General features: G+C 67.5%; 5 protein-coding genes across 5 annotated transcripts in view; 2 read left to right on the top strand and 3 right to left on the bottom strand.

Annotated features, from left to right (window-relative positions):
• The window catches only part of H696_00565 (hypothetical protein), a gene marked incomplete at both ends in the record, with an annotated part of 10,622 nt that extends 10,474 nt beyond the window's left edge, over nucleotides 1–148 (bottom strand). Inside the window, one exon of the mRNA XM_009494441.1 lies at nucleotides 112–148. Coding sequence (XP_009492716.1) covers nucleotides 112–148 — 37 coding nt within the window. The remainder of the gene's footprint in view (nucleotides 1–111) is intronic.
• Nucleotides 149–635: 487 nt separating this feature from the next.
• H696_00564 (hypothetical protein) lies at nucleotides 636–5,222 on the bottom strand. The gene is made up of 9 exons (XM_009494440.1): nucleotides 4,727–5,222; nucleotides 4,059–4,600; nucleotides 3,660–3,959; nucleotides 3,002–3,490; nucleotides 2,802–2,897; nucleotides 1,728–2,656; nucleotides 1,278–1,497; nucleotides 1,048–1,156; nucleotides 636–944 (listed from the first exon to the last, which is right to left on the bottom strand). Exons 1-9 carry the CDS (start codon nucleotides 5,067–5,069, stop codon nucleotides 772–774), a joined length of 3,201 nt encoding a protein of 1,066 aa, XP_009492715.1. The 5' UTR covers nucleotides 5,070–5,222; the 3' UTR covers nucleotides 636–771.
• Nucleotides 5,223–5,990: 768 nt separating this feature from the next.
• Nucleotides 5,991–7,360, top strand: H696_00563 (hypothetical protein). The gene is made up of 3 exons (XM_009494439.1): nucleotides 5,991–6,343; nucleotides 6,470–6,904; nucleotides 7,033–7,360. Exons 1-3 carry the CDS (start codon nucleotides 6,039–6,041, stop codon nucleotides 7,211–7,213), a joined length of 921 nt encoding a protein of 306 aa, XP_009492714.1. The 5' UTR covers nucleotides 5,991–6,038; the 3' UTR covers nucleotides 7,214–7,360.
• Nucleotides 7,361–7,903: 543 nt separating this feature from the next.
• On the bottom strand, nucleotides 7,904–10,636 carry H696_00562 (hypothetical protein; the record flags this gene model as incomplete). The annotated part of the gene is made up of 3 exons (XM_009494438.1): nucleotides 10,556–10,636; nucleotides 10,140–10,387; nucleotides 7,904–9,976 (listed from the first exon to the last, which is right to left on the bottom strand). The coding sequence occupies exons 2-3, from the start codon at nucleotides 10,326–10,328 to the stop codon at nucleotides 7,904–7,906; spliced, it is 2,262 nt and encodes a 753-aa protein (XP_009492713.1). The 5' UTR covers nucleotides 10,329–10,387; nucleotides 10,556–10,636.
• A 1,151-nt stretch (nucleotides 10,637–11,787) lies between these two features.
• H696_00561 (hypothetical protein) overlaps nucleotides 11,788–13,635 on the top strand; it is a 2,904-nt gene continuing 1,056 nt past the window's right edge. Inside the window, exons 1-5 of the mRNA XM_009494437.1 lie at nucleotides 11,788–12,344; nucleotides 12,440–12,540; nucleotides 12,777–12,884; nucleotides 12,998–13,118; nucleotides 13,251–13,546. Coding sequence (XP_009492712.1) covers nucleotides 11,881–12,344; nucleotides 12,440–12,540; nucleotides 12,777–12,884; nucleotides 12,998–13,118; nucleotides 13,251–13,546 — 1,090 coding nt within the window. The 5' untranslated portion in view covers nucleotides 11,788–11,880. The remainder of the gene's footprint in view (nucleotides 12,345–12,439; nucleotides 12,541–12,776; nucleotides 12,885–12,997; nucleotides 13,119–13,250; nucleotides 13,547–13,635) is intronic.

Below are 13,635 nucleotides of genomic sequence, written 5' to 3'. Positions count from 1 at the left end.
GGGGGGGGGGGGGGGGGGGGGGGGGGGGGGGGGGGGGGGGGGATCACGGAGTCAGCACATCGGCAGAGGGACACCGCAAGAGCATGAGGCAGGCAGAGAGGAGGCACACACCGAAGACCTCAAGGGCGACGGACTCGACAGTCTTCATGGCTGCGCGATCTGCAGAGGACAGGAACAGGGGAAAGGGAGAGACAACAAGCAAGAGGGTAGGCGAGAGGGATGAGGAGGGGTGCCGATTGCCCGGGCACTCGGCCAGGGGCCGCCCCGGAAGCAATTCAATTGCCCCCGTGAACCCCCGGCAGGGGCAATGGACCCAAGCGCGCGCATCAGCACCGACGCATCGCCCCCCCCCCCCCCCCCCCCCCCCCGGCGCTCTCAACGCCGGAGGGAACACCAACACAGTAGGGCCCTTCGCCGCGGTGTGTGTTCACCGTAGGCGTGCCAATGTGCCCGCGCCACACACACACACACAGATACACGCACGCACGCACGCACGCACGCACGCACGCACGCACGCACACACGCACGTACGGCATACCCACAGTCCTCCAACCCACAGGCGCCCGGAAAAAAGGCGCGATCCCAACCGAGGAGTGTCGCGTGATGTGCAGTATGGAATCGCAGAACGGGCAGAATTCACGTGTTCGCGCAGCTGTATATTGAGGTCTAGGAGTGGGGTGGGTGGGACGCGGACGTAAAGCCTGCGAGCCAGGGAGAGTGGCTGGCACGCGAGCGGGAGTAGGAGGAGGAAGGGCGCTGACAAGGGCCCTGCTACTTGGACAGCTCCGGGTAGGAGGCGTAATCGCGCCCGCGGCGGAAGTGGAAGTGATTGCGAGAGAAGTCCGCGCGAATGGGCGAGGCCATGTGCGCCCGGTTGCCAAGCGACTCCGGGGCCAGGTGACGCCAGACCGAGTAGTAGAGGCGCTCGAAGAAGGGCATCTCGGCTTGGAAAGAGAAGGACGCGCGGCCAAATGGGCGTGAGTATGCGAGGGGCAGGGAAAGGGGGGGGGGTGAGGGGGAGAGCCACAGGAGGCCACATGGGCGTACCGATGGCAGTCTCATAGAAGTAGGTCATCACCCCGCGGTCAATGGCCGATGCGGCCGAGATGTTGAAGTAGTCCTCACTGGCATAGAGGAAGTTATGCTGTTGAAGGATCTACATGTGCGTGTGCGTGTGCGTGTGCGTGTGTGTGCGTGGAAGAGGAGCTGTTAGTGGAAGCGGCGAACGAGGCGGGCAGCGTGAGCAAGCCAGAAGGGAGGGAGGGGGGGGGGCGCACTGTAAAGATCGGGTCGCCCTTGACCTCGACATCATATGGCTCCAGCGGGTAGACAGTCCAGTTGACCTGGTGCATCCGGTGGAAGACGTCCACAAACCGACGCAAAATGTACGGGTCAATGTCACGCGTGGAGATCGCTGCATCGGAGCCGGTTGCCGTCTTTGGAGCTTCATCATCCATGGAGACCTCCGGCATCGAGCTGCGGCTCACCTGGACCAGGCTGTGGAGGGGAGGGCAGAGAGAGTGAGTGTGTGTGTGTGTGTGTGGTTGACAGAGGGGGAGAGAGAGAGAGGGGGAGGGAGGGAGGAAGACAAATAGATCGATAGGCAGATAGGTCGACAAAGGGCCAGGCAGAGGAGGGAGCAAGAGAAAGAAAGGCAGAGCACCGAGGATGAGGGCGACAAGTTGCCAGAGAACCGCCCTCCAAACCGGCAGGGATGAAATACGCACAGATCGTAGAGCTCGCGCATGCGCTTTTGGTAGATCGGCAACAGGGCCGCATAGTGGATGTCCCGGCGGGCGGGAGTCAGGGCGGCTGGCAGATGCTGCGCCAGACGGGGATCCGGGACGAGGGACCGTGCCAGCCGCGAGGCACGCCACAGAGCAGCCGTCGGCGACAAGCCGGCCAGGTCAGTGCCAGCCCGACGATCCCGCAGAGACAGCTCAGCCGCCCGGAGGAGACGCGTCCGCCGAAGGAGCGGGTCTGCCTGGGCAGCGGCGACCAACTTCTCGGCCATCGCCAGCCCCGCCTCGCCCGGGGCCTCGAGCTGGCGCACAGTCTGAGCGTATGCGTGGAGATCCCCCGGGGCCGTGCCCAGGTACTGGTGCAGGTCCCGGTGGTAGCCGCGCCAGGCGGACTCGGCCCACGGATCACCCTTGGACCAGAGCGGCCGCAGCAGGTACTTCATGTAGGCCAGGACATTGGGCGTCTCGGCCGAGGGATAGGGCGGCTGGCGCGAATCGATCATGCGCGCCGGCTCGTGGAGCAGACGCAGCGGGTGCAGCAGGCCAGCCAGGGCCCCAAGGGACCCGGACGCCCGAAGTCGAGCCAGGCGGTTCGCCAACACCGGCAGGAAGTCTCCCACGGATCGGGGAATTTCCCGGTCCAGGTACGCGAGGTACTTGCGCCCGACATCCGAGTCCAGGGTCCGGGGGTTGGAGGAGACCAGCTTCCCCTGGCGATGCAGGACCAAATCCATGCTCACCTGGGCCTGCTCAATCGGCTGGAAGTCCCACTCGTCCAGGGGGAATCTCAGCTCCGGGGCCGTGCGCTCTAGGCCCAGCAGTGGCGCCAGCTCCCGCCCGAGGGCAATCTCCGCACTGAGCCAGTGGGCGGGCTGCATCTCGGCCATGCGAACGCGATGCGAGCGGAAGGCCAGCTGCGCGTGGCACGGCACACCGTCGCACGGACAGCCGGGCGGGGGAGGGGGGGGGGCGAGGGAGCAACGGAGACGGGGGTCAGGAACAGGCCGGAAGACAGAGGGACGAGGCCGGGAGGAGCCGGCAAAAAGCCGCCACACGAACCAAAATCTTATCCTCGGTGTCCACACGCATGAAGGAAGAGTCGGACATGTCCACCAGCATCGGGGCGCTGAGGTTGAAACCGTCAAACTCATTGCCCTGCGCGGTAGGAGGGGGCAGCGGGGGGGGGGGGGGAGGGGGACGACCAGTTAGCGGGACGAAGGGCAGGCCGAATTCCCCAGGGCCCGCGGGCAGCAGCGTACCCAGTACCGCGCGAACATGGAATCAAACAAGGCATACTCCCGACGGAGGTCATACTCGTCGGAGGCGGAGAGGCCCGGCGGCGCAGGAGTCGGGCGGAAGGGAGGGGGCGGCCCGGTCGGAGGTCCGGACTGGTAAACCACCTCTCGGCTGCCATCCGCCGAGGAGCCGAACCCCCGGAGGACCAAGTTGATGACGGTCCCCTGGCCAGAGGCCACAGACGCCAGCTCCAGCAAGGCCGGCAGTGTGAGAGCACCATCGCGAGTGCCTGCGGCATCGAGCGGCTCGGTCGCTCGGCGGCATGCCTGCCGGTGCTCAGCCCCGGCAAGGGCATCCACCAGCAGGCCCACCAGTCGGGCAGCATCATTCGAACGGGGGCCGAGGCTCCCGGCATCCTGTGTCGCTGGCTCGCCGCGAAGTCGGACCTGAGGGAGCAGCTCCGCCTCGATGGCCGCCAGCCAGGCAGTCGGCTCGGCGGTCTTCAGCTTTTCCTGCAACGCGTGGAATTGCAAACACACGGGGTGGCATATGGGCAGGTGGAGGGGGGGGGGGGGGGACCGGTGAGTGGACAGGCAGGCGGGCCGATGAGCAGGCGGGCAGAGGAGGAAGCGGTGGGCCGTGACGGAGGCAAGAAGCACAGGGGCCATGCCCAATACGCACCAGCACCGAGGTGAGCAGAGCCGCATCGACGGCCGAATAGTCGAGCACCGTGTCAGCCAGGGCCCGCCCGGCGGCCAGGTCGCCCAGGTGCTGGCTCACGCGTGCGGCCACCCCGATTCCAAGACTCGGCACCCGGTTGGATGACCGGTAATCGGGCGGCGCATTGGAGCTATACCGCAGCCGGGGGCAGTTTGGGTCGTCGGCCGCCGCGGCAAAGTGCGTCACCGGGTGCTCCGAGGGGACCCGGTGCAGGCGATCGCGCAGGGCTTCAAAAACATTGGACGGCGCATTGGTGAAGGCCTGCGTGTGGGCGAGAGGGCGGAGGTCAGCATTGGGCGGATGCGCACCCCCTCGCGAGGGGGGGGGGGGGGGGCCGGGTGCCGCCGCACGCGAGCGCACCTGCGAGAAGGACAGCTCCAAGCCGCGGAGGCGCTGGTGAAAGGGGGCCGGGGACGCTGGGGACACCTGCTCCCAGAGCGGCGACCCGACTCCAAAGTCCAGCGGCGTGCGGCAGCCATCGAAACCCTGGAAGACCACCAGACGCCGAGATGCACCGGCCGGCCCGGTCGGGGCCTGGCCGTCGAAGAACACCCGTGCCGGGGCGTCCGGGATGGCGCGCATTGGCACCAGCCCCGTGGTTATGGTGGACACGCTGCGGACCGGGGGATTGGCCGCAAAGAGGGTCCCCTCATCCAGGGAGTAGGGAGCTGGCGGACGGATGCCCGGCATCGTGTGGACGTCCTGGTCGGTGGGATCCACCAGACCGAGGGCCACCCGGCCACCGAGGTCGCCAGCCGTGGCGGATGCCGAGCCTGGGCGCTCCGGCGCGCCGGCCTCCTCGCCCGGGAGCCGGATGTTCGGGTGCGCCAGTCGCGCCAGGGTCCGATCGATGAGGCGCGTCTTGCCGATGCCCCGCTGGCCAATGAGCAACAACATATTCGCTGGGTCACGGAGAGGCCGACCCCACGCCGATAGGAGGGTGAGCATGACATGCAATGGGGGGGGGGACATGCACCAGAGGCCGAGAGGGCGAGGGGGAGAGAAAGAGCGCGCGCAGCGGGGCGTACACTGGAGCGGCTTGTCCAGATAGCGTTGAATGGTCAGGAAGGGCATCTGCTCAGGGAGCTGGATGGGCGACAGGGTGCCCTGGGCCGAGGAGGGCGGGACGGTGGCCGTCGGGGCGCTTGGCGTCAAGGGCAGCTGCGTTCCGCGGGCCCGCGCCATCCGCGCGCGGAAAAGGACAATCCCCCGGCTGGGGGCGCGGCCATACAGACCGGCCGGCGGGAGGGACTCCGAGGTGGCGGGGCTAACGAGCGCCGCGGCCGTGCGTGCCCCGTGCGAGATAACCGAGCCCCGGCCGGGCAGGAGAGAGGCGGCCCGGGCGGAGCGGCGAGCGAGCGGCGCGAGCATGGCCCGGAGAAGTGTGCGGAAGGCAAAAGGCTGGGCCACAAGTCCGGGAGAGAGTGAAAGGTGGGTGGAGTGGGCAACGAGCACGAGCAGGGGGAAGATCACCAATGAGGAGGAGAGAGGGAGAGAGAGAGGAAAAAGCGGGTGGGAGAAGCGGTGTGCCTGCCGGGGCGCCGCCCTGGCCGAGAGGCGCGCCTTCGGGTCGCTTGAGTCGGTACTCCACTCAAACCGGTCGCGTTGGGCAGGGACCCTGCACGATCGCGCACCCCCTCCCCCCCCCCCGGTATCAGCCCTTCCCTCGCACTTTGGGGGAGCAACATCCCGCCTGGCCGAGGCAGCTGATGCACGGCCGGCGGTCGGGGTCCGACCGCAGGACGGTCTCGTAAACACCCGCGCCCCGGCGGCGGCGGCGGCGGAGGCGGCGGGGAACAGAGCCCGCCGCGGCCGGCCCTGTTAGAGGGCACACGTTTGTGAGTGGACCGGACTGACAATGGAGCCGTGCGAGCCGCGGATCTGAAATCGTAGATCACGCGCGAGGATGGGCACTTGGACGCTCGGCGCGTGGACCGCACGGGTCCCGGCCCCGTCCCTGTTCTCCCGCCGCCCGCCGGCCGCCGCCCGCATCCGCGCCCGGGGGCGCACGGGTCTGAGGGCGGCTCACGCGCGGCGCGTTTGCGCACCGCCGACGCGCACAAAGCCATTCGGTCAAGATCGCCGCCGCATGGTCGCCGGGGCTGGGCTCGGCCCGAGGCGGACACCGGGGGCGGGGGAGAACCGGCGACCACACCCGGGGAGAAGGGGCCGCGCCCTGCATCCGGGGCAGTGACGCCCCCGAAAGCATGCCCCCGTGCCTCTCCCTCGCCCCTCCCCTGCTCCCTCCCCCCGTCCCCGCACCATCTTTTCCTCCCTCTCCCCCCCCCCCCCCTCTCCCCCCTCCCCCGTTCCCCTCTCCCTTCCCGCACATCCCCTGCGATGGTCTCCGGCTCCGAGAAGCGCAAGCGCCGGCAGCTTGCCCGGGCCCAGGCCGCCAAGGCCACCACCGAGAAGTACGCACATCTGGCCCGTGGCAGCAACTCTGTCGCCGCCCGGAAAGCCCTTCACGCCGAGGCACAGGCCCAGGCTGCCGCGCAATCGGCCGACTCGGCACCTGCCCCGGCTGATGCGCCCCTGGGTGAGGCGGCTCCCGGCCTCAGGCGCACGGTGTATGTCTCAGGCCTGGCGTATGAGTCCACCGAGGCGGCAATCCGCAAGTTTTTCGCCGGCTGCGGCCCGATCGAGTGCGTTCTGCCCCTCCCTCCCCGGCCCCCACCTTCGGCACTTCCAGCCCAGCCTCTAACTCTCGCCCATTCCCACACACACACACACATACACACACACACACACACACACACAAACCTGCACAGGCATCTCAACTTGCCGAAGTTCCGTGACTCCGGCCGCTGCATGGGCTACTGTCACATTACCTTTGCCAAGGACGGCCAGGGTCCGGACTCCGATGACGAGGACGCCGAGGCTGCGGCCCATCCGGCCGTGGTCGCCGCGCTGGCCCTCAATGGTCAGGTTCTGGATGGCCGGTACCTGGACATCGACCGGGCTCGCGGGCATGCCACTGATCGGCACATGGTCCGCGGTCCGGCTCCCCCGGGGGCCGGCACCGAGGACGGCCCGCGCAACATCTACGTCGGGAACCTGCCCTACTCGGCTGTGTCGACCAGTGCCGAGAACGACGCGTCCAACACCAGCGCCACGCTGGCCTCCCTGCGCAAGCTCTTCGAGCGGTATGGCGCTGTGACCGATGTCCGCCCCGGGCTGTGCAGCATGACCGGTCGCTTCAAGGGGTGCGTACACGCCCACCAGCCGGATGTGGTGTTGCCCTGCTGTGGTGCCTCCTGACTGACCTCGTCCTCCCCTCTCTACGCGCGCGCGTGCACACACACACACACACACACACACGTCTCTGTCATAGATTCGCCTACATTCAGTTTGAGAGCGGCCTCTCCACCAAGAAGGCAGTGGAGGACGCGCATGGCCGTCGCCTGGGCGGTCGGCCCCTTCGCGTGGATTATGACGCCTCGGCTGGCCCGCGGGCAGGTTACGATGCCTCTCTCCGTTGGATTGATGGCCGCCGGAACACCTCGTCCTCTTAAGGGGTCTTCCCTCGGTTGGGCATCTGCACCGACACAATCTCCTGCGACCGCCTCGGGCTGTGAGGGCGTGTGGCCACGCCCCCCGGGCCGCGGCTCTCCAGCCGACCCTGGCCGCCGTAAAATACACATTTCTCCACCCCTGCCGAAGCACCGTGTCCTATATACTCCTCCTGGTCCACAGGGGGAGGAGAGGGGGGGGGGACCTCGCAGCGTTAAATGAACAGAAAGAAAACCCTGCACTGCCCTGTGTGTCCACGCGAACAGCTGACAGGGTAAAAAAAAGCCCGCCCACCAAGCTGACCAGGCACCTCAGGGGGGTGTCAAGCCACAGGTGTGTATGGATCTCCATGCATTTGCATGCATGTGTGTCCATGGCGCATGCATGAGAGACAGATACAGGGGGGGGGGGGTAGAGAGCAAAGGGCAGGACAAAAAAAGGACCAACAAAACTCATACAGCTCTATTGACGCATATGCACCTGTACATATACACACAGACACGCAGAGAGAAAGAGGGAAAGAGAGAGAAAGAGAGGGAGAGGGGAGAAGGGGATGAGAGAGGTACATGACGTCCGGGGACAGGGGAGAGAGAGAGAGAGAGAGAGAGAGAGAGAGAGAGCGCGCCCGCTGACAGCAGGAGTGCATCCTCCCCCCCCCCCCGGGCCAGCACCCTACGCGCCCGCGGTGGCACTCACTGGGCGCACATCTTCATGAAGGCCGCATCATCCTCGAAGCAGCCGAAGCAGTAGGTGCTGTCGCCGCGCTTGGCGTAACGGCCATTGTCCTGGCTGTCATCGCCACCCATGCGGCAGGAGCACTGTCCGCAACGGAGACTGCGCTTGGACTGCCCATCGTACTTGACCTCGAACCCGGCCCGCAGGGCTGTCCGGACCACGGCCCAGCAGAAGCGCTCAATGGCCGCGGCATCGCCGGAAGCCAGGGCCTCCGGCGTGACAGCCTGGCTGCCCATGCCGCCCAGCGGCACGCCGACAGCCTTGGCACTGTTGACAGCCAGGTTCATGTTCCCCAGAACATCGTCCCCGGAGGTGGCCCCGGTGTTGATGGCCCGGTCGTCGACGGTGCCGCGCTTGACCGTGTTGACCAGCTTGCACAGGAGAACGCCGTTCTTGGCGGCACGCGCCAGGCCGGCCCGGTCGCGCACAGGAACCAACGAGCTACAGTGCCCATCCCCGGCCAGGCGGGTGTTGATCCAGTCCAGGGCCGCCGCCGTGGAGGACGAATGCGCCGTCGACAGCAGGGGCACCGACATGCCGCCGGCAGCCGGCGAGGAAGTCCCCCCCGCCGGCGAGCCGTAGGTGCTGGTACGGCGGCTGGCCGCCGAAGACCCACCCGCCGACCCGGTGTTGGTGACGATGATCCGCCCCGAGGGGAGTCGCGACACCGACCCGGACCCGGAAGAGGAAGCCAGCGCCGGGCTGCTGCCCTCGCTGCGGGACCCGGTCCCGGTGGCGGAAGAGGACCGCAGGCCCGGGCTGCTGGTGGCGGCGCCGAGGTTCGGCGTGGACGTTTCGCTGGCCGTCCCGGAGAAGGTGTGCGCCGACACCGAGGCCGGCCCGGCGCCAGGGGCCCCGGCCCACTTGGTCTTGTGCTGCTCCCGGCCGAAGCCCTCATCGTAGTTGCCCTTCAGGCGGAAGAGCTGCTTGAAGTGCACCTTGCAATAGTACACCCCATTCATGGCGGCGTAATTGCCAATGGAGAGGGTCTTGTTGCAGGTCTTGCACTTGAAGCAGGCCTTGTGGAAGGCGTGCTTCTCGTCGGCCCGCATGAGCTCCAGCCGGTAGACGGTCTTGCCGCAGGCCGAGCAAGACTCATTGCCGCCGGGCGACCCGGTGGCCGAGCTGGGGGCGGTCCGGCGCTCGGTGGCCGGGGCCGTCACATTGACCACCCCGCCGGAGGACACGGCGGACTTGACACTGGACGACAAGGAGGGAGAGGTGACCCCGGGAGGGAGGCCACCGGAGCGGGCCTCGCGCTGGCGGCGGCGCTCCTCGCGCTCGGCCTCCATGCGGGCCTTGCTGGCGGCCTCGCGCTCGTTGGCCGCCTCCTGCTCGCGCTTCAGGCGCTGCTCGCGCTCCAGGCGACGCGCCTCACGGCGCTCCTCGTACGACATGTTCTCGTACTCGTCCAGGGTGTACACCCGGTCGCCGATCTGGATGGACCCGGCCGGCAGGACGGGCGAAGCGTCGGTCTTCGCAGGAGCGGCGGCGGCGGCGGCGGTGGTGGCGGCGGCGGGGGCCGGCGTGGGCTCCGGCTCGGGCTCCGGCTCCGGCTCATACTCCGGCTCCGGCTCCGGCTCCGGCTCCGGCTCGGGCTCCTCCTCAGGCTCGGGCTCCGACTCGGGCTCGGGCTCCGGCTCGCACTCGGGCTCCGGCTCCTCCTCAGGCTCGGGCTCGGGCTCGGGGGCCTCCTCGATGATCTCAGGCTCGGGCTCCGGCTCGGGCGCCTCCTCGACGACCGCCGGCTCGGTGGCCAGGCTGACGGTGTCGGTGGAGGCGCTGGCGTCCAGGACCGCAGCGGCCACGGGGCTGGCCTCATCCAGCTCGCGCTCGGTGGTGGCCACCGGCCTGGCGGTCTCCGTGGGCCGGGGCTTCGGGGCCTCATCCACCTCGGGCTTGGTGGTGGCCACCGGCTTGGCGGTGTCGGTGTGCTTGGCCCGGGGCGGCTGCGCGGTCGACTGGATCGGGACAAACGACTTGCCGTATGGCGAGGACGAGGGAGAAGCGATGGCCTGCTTGGCCTTCTCCTAAACACCGGTTTGCAAGTTCAAGAGGGTTAGAGCAGCGTGGCCGATAGGCTCTCGGAGGGCGGGGAGGGGGACAGGAAATGACAGAGGGAGAGAGAGGGAGAGAGTGCGGGGGGGGCGGGGAAAGAGCAGGACGGCGGACGAGGGGACAGGAGAAACGCACGCGCTCCAGGCGCCGGGCCTCGCGCTCACGGCGCCGGGCCTCGTAGCCATCATCATCGATCAGGGGGGCCGTGCTGGCCTCGGCGGCGATAGCCTGCTTACGGCTCTCAAATTCGGACTCCACCTCGGCAAGTTGGGCAGCCAGGCGGGCGCGCCGCTCCGCGCGGCGGGCCTCGATATCGGAGGTCATGTTGGTCCGTGGGTAGGGACGGACGAGAGAGAGGGAGTAAGGGGGCAAGAGGGTGCAGCCTATCGGGCGTGGAAGGGCGCGGGGCAGCAGCAGGGAAGCGTGGGCAATAGTCGGTCAGGGGAGGGGAAGAGAGAGAAAGAGAGGGAGAGAGGGAGAGAAGGAAAGAGAGGCGAGGCACAGGTAAGGGACACAATGTGAGGGGGGGGGAGGGGGTGAGGGAAGCATACGTCCACAGGAGGGGCGGTGCGCGGCAATGGGAGGAGGAGAGGGAAGAGGTGGAGGGCAAAGGGAGAAAAGCAGAATCCGGCAGATTCTATCTGTCCCCGAGTCGGGGCCGCTCCGGGGCGAGGGTGGCACCCGAAAAAGCAGCCTCCCCCTCGCCGACCCCGGGGCCGGGGACACCAGAGGACCGGGAGGAAAGCTGCACACACGCACGTTCGGGCACCGCACACTCACCATACCACTGGGGTTGGACAGCGCATTGGGGGTCGCTGCTTTCGGTCGACGTCCAGCAGGGGGAGGCGGGGGGGGGCAGGGCCGCCCCGAGACCCCAGCGGGGCGTCTCCCCGTTGCACAGGAGCCCCTCCCGAGCGGGTTCCGGCGGGGAATACAATGTTAATATAATGAGATATATGCCCCCGATGCACCGCACCAAGGCCGGGAGTCCAACCCACGGGCAAGTAGCCGACTCGAGGCCACCCGTCCCCGGTGTTTTGTCCCCGAGCCACATTGAGCCCCAGCCCCCCCCCCCCCCAGCCTCCATCTGCCGCTTGGCGCCGCAAACACATGCCGGCGCGAGGACCAGGCCGGGAAACGGACTTGGCGCGCCTCGCCGGTTCGGGTCTCATCCGGGCACTGGGGAGTCCCCCCCGCCCCCCCTGCCACCCCCACACGCACTTACCCACACGCATGTACACGCGCGCGCGCACCGACAACATTAACCCTACCCCGTGGAATGTCAACCATCGCGCGTCAACAGGCCCGCGCGGATGCGAGCGCCGGCTCGCCACCTCCGGTCCGTCACCGTCGCAGAGCCCTCTGCGACTGCCACTCCGCTCCGCGTCCCCCCTTCTGGCAGGCCCCCCCTCCGCCCCCTCACCGTGAAGACGCTTCATGAACGTACGCGCGCACGCGCACCTTCACCCGGGCGCCCCGCCGGAAATGGCCTCTTGCAATGTCATGAATGGGGCGGGAGCCAGGAATGCATCCTGGCGTGTGCCAACTGTCCGAGCGGTGTTGCCAGCACCTGATCTGGTCACCACCCCGCCCACCCCCCTAGATCGCCACACACAAAACCAGCACCCGCTCCAACGGGGATGGCGGTGCCGATCCGCGGCCGATCGGCCTCGAGATTGCCCGAGGGGGGGGGGGGGGGGTCCGCGGCTGCACGGCCGGAGTCGATCCGGCGAAAGGAAAAGGATGCCCCAGTTGGCCAAGCACCACCGTCGACCACGCCCCACTTCGCTCCTCGCCGCCCCTGCTCTCCGGCTCGTTTGTTGTACTTTGCCGCTTTCCACCCCCTCCCCTCGCGCCCGATGAGCGGCCGTGAAAAATGGTCCCGCTGTCCTTCTCCTTGCTGAAGGACGCGGCGCTGGTGCTGCTTCTCCATGCGGTCCTGGCCCTGCTGGGGGACTACCTCTTCTCCGAGCGCCTCTTCAAGGGGTACTCCTTCTCTAGCCTCACATCGTCCCCGAGCGCCGGCGGCAGCCAGAGGAGCCCGACCGGGTGGGCTCTGTCCCGCCGGTGGAGGTCCACCTCATCGGGGCCGCCGCTGCGCGGGACCCTCGGCGACGACGGCCACGCCAGCGGCCCACCAAGCGACGCGGCTCCTCGTGGCCTCCGGGGAACACTCGGCTCGCTGGGCCGTGGGCGACTTGTGCGCCCTCTTCTTGCGCTGTTCCTGGATCCCCATGCGACCGGGCTCCGGGTACGGGCCCTCTTCCTCGGATCCTTCGTATTCAGCGGCATGCTCCTGTGTCTGATCATCCTGGAGCTGGCGCAAGCTGGCGATCCTTGGTGCGTGACGGGTCATCTTGTCCTCCCCGCGGCTCATGTGCGTGTGGGCTGGTGGAGTTACCTTCCCAATACTGACATCCATGATGGCCCGACAGGTTCCGCAAGCGTGTTTGGCAATTCGAGCTTCTCGCCACATCCATCCTCTCGTCGGTAGTCATTCCGGGCTTTCAAATCTTTCTGATTGTTCGAAGCCCCGGTGCGTGCTGCCTCTCTCTCTCTCTCTCTCTCTCTCTCTCTCTCTCTCTCTCTCTCTCTCCCTTCCTCCCTCTCGCTTTCCATCCTCTCGGTCCCTATTCTTGATTTGAACATTCGTACTCGTACCTCGTGCCCGTGTCACCTCGACGCTAATGTCCTCCCCCCCTCTCCCTCCCTCTCTCTTTGGATATCTATCCCCCTCCCCCCTGCCTTGGTCCACATGCCCGCCACCACCAGGGCAAGCACCTTCCATGTTTCGGATTCTATGTGGCACCGTGGCCTATTGCATGTATCTGATCGGCTTCTTTCTGATCGGCTTCTGGTTCCCCATTTCCACCTCTTTCAGTGCGTCATCGGTTCTCCGGCCATCTCGGGTCCTCTCCCCCCCCCCCCCCCCTTCAGCCGTCTGACTCAGCGTCTTCGGCCCCTACTCCCATATCGTTGCCCACGTTTGGCAGATATCTTCTCCATTGAGGCCCTCTTCGGCCGGGTGGCCATCATTGGCATCACCCTGTCGGCCCTGCTGGCCGGCTATGGTGCCGTCAACGGCCCGTACTCCAACATGACGCGCTTCATTGGGTGCGCCCCCCTGCCTTCCATCCGGACATGGATCGAGCCGTTGCCCGCGGACTATTGACACCGCTTCTCCCCCCCCCCCCCCTCTCCCGACCCCTACCATGCCCCCTCATGGCACCTGCCCGCGAATGCCAGTGCCCGCTCGGTCGACATCAGTACCATCAGACATCAGGAGGCCCAGCTCCGGCTGTTCGTCCGGCAGCTGTATGCCCAGCGCTTGCGCCTGGCCACTCTGGAGAACCGGTATGCCGAGCTCCAGGCCGGGCGGCGCCTCTCTTCCGGCGGTGGCCCTCCCGAGGCGGCCAGTCTTTCCGCTCACGGCCAAGCCCTTCGAGACAAAGGCGCCCCCATGAGCGATACCATGTCTGTCGGGCTACGTTCGGCGCAATCGTTCTTTTCGGCCCTTTTCCCCGACGTCGCACCGGTCGAAGGTACATGCCCTGCCCCAGGCCCGCTGCCTCTTCGGCAGCGCAAGATGTCCACGAATTTGGGCGGCCATCGCCCTGCTCATTTATCCCCC

This window comes from Fonticula alba, assembly GCF_000388065.1.
Source record: "Fonticula alba strain ATCC 38817 unplaced genomic scaffold supercont2.1, whole genome shotgun sequence".
In the NCBI taxonomy this organism is placed as follows: domain Eukaryota; order Rotosphaerida; family Fonticulaceae; genus Fonticula; species Fonticula alba.
This window is presented reverse-complemented; position numbering and strand designations above follow the sequence as displayed.

Coding starts and splice junctions, on each gene's coding strand:
- H696_00564 (XM_009494440.1), bottom strand. CDS start 5,069: ATGCTCGCGCCGCTCGCTCGCCGCTCCGCCCGGGCCGCCTCTCTCCTG. Junction 3,960..4,058: donor TGGAGCTGTCCTTCTCGCAG/GTGCGCTCGCGT, acceptor GCCCACACGCAG/GCCTTCACCAATGCGCCGTC. Junction 1,157..1,277: donor AGGGCGACCCGATCTTTACA/GTGCGCCCCCCC, acceptor ACGCACATGTAG/ATCCTTCAACAGCATAACTT.
- H696_00563 (XM_009494439.1), top strand. CDS start 6,039: ATGGTCTCCGGCTCCGAGAAGCGCAAGCGCCGGCAGCTTGCCCGGGCC. Junction 6,344..6,469: donor GCCGGCTGCGGCCCGATCGA/GTGCGTTCTGCC, acceptor AAACCTGCACAG/GCATCTCAACTTGCCGAAGT. Junction 6,905..7,032: donor ATGACCGGTCGCTTCAAGGG/GTGCGTACACGC, acceptor TCTCTGTCATAG/ATTCGCCTACATTCAGTTTG.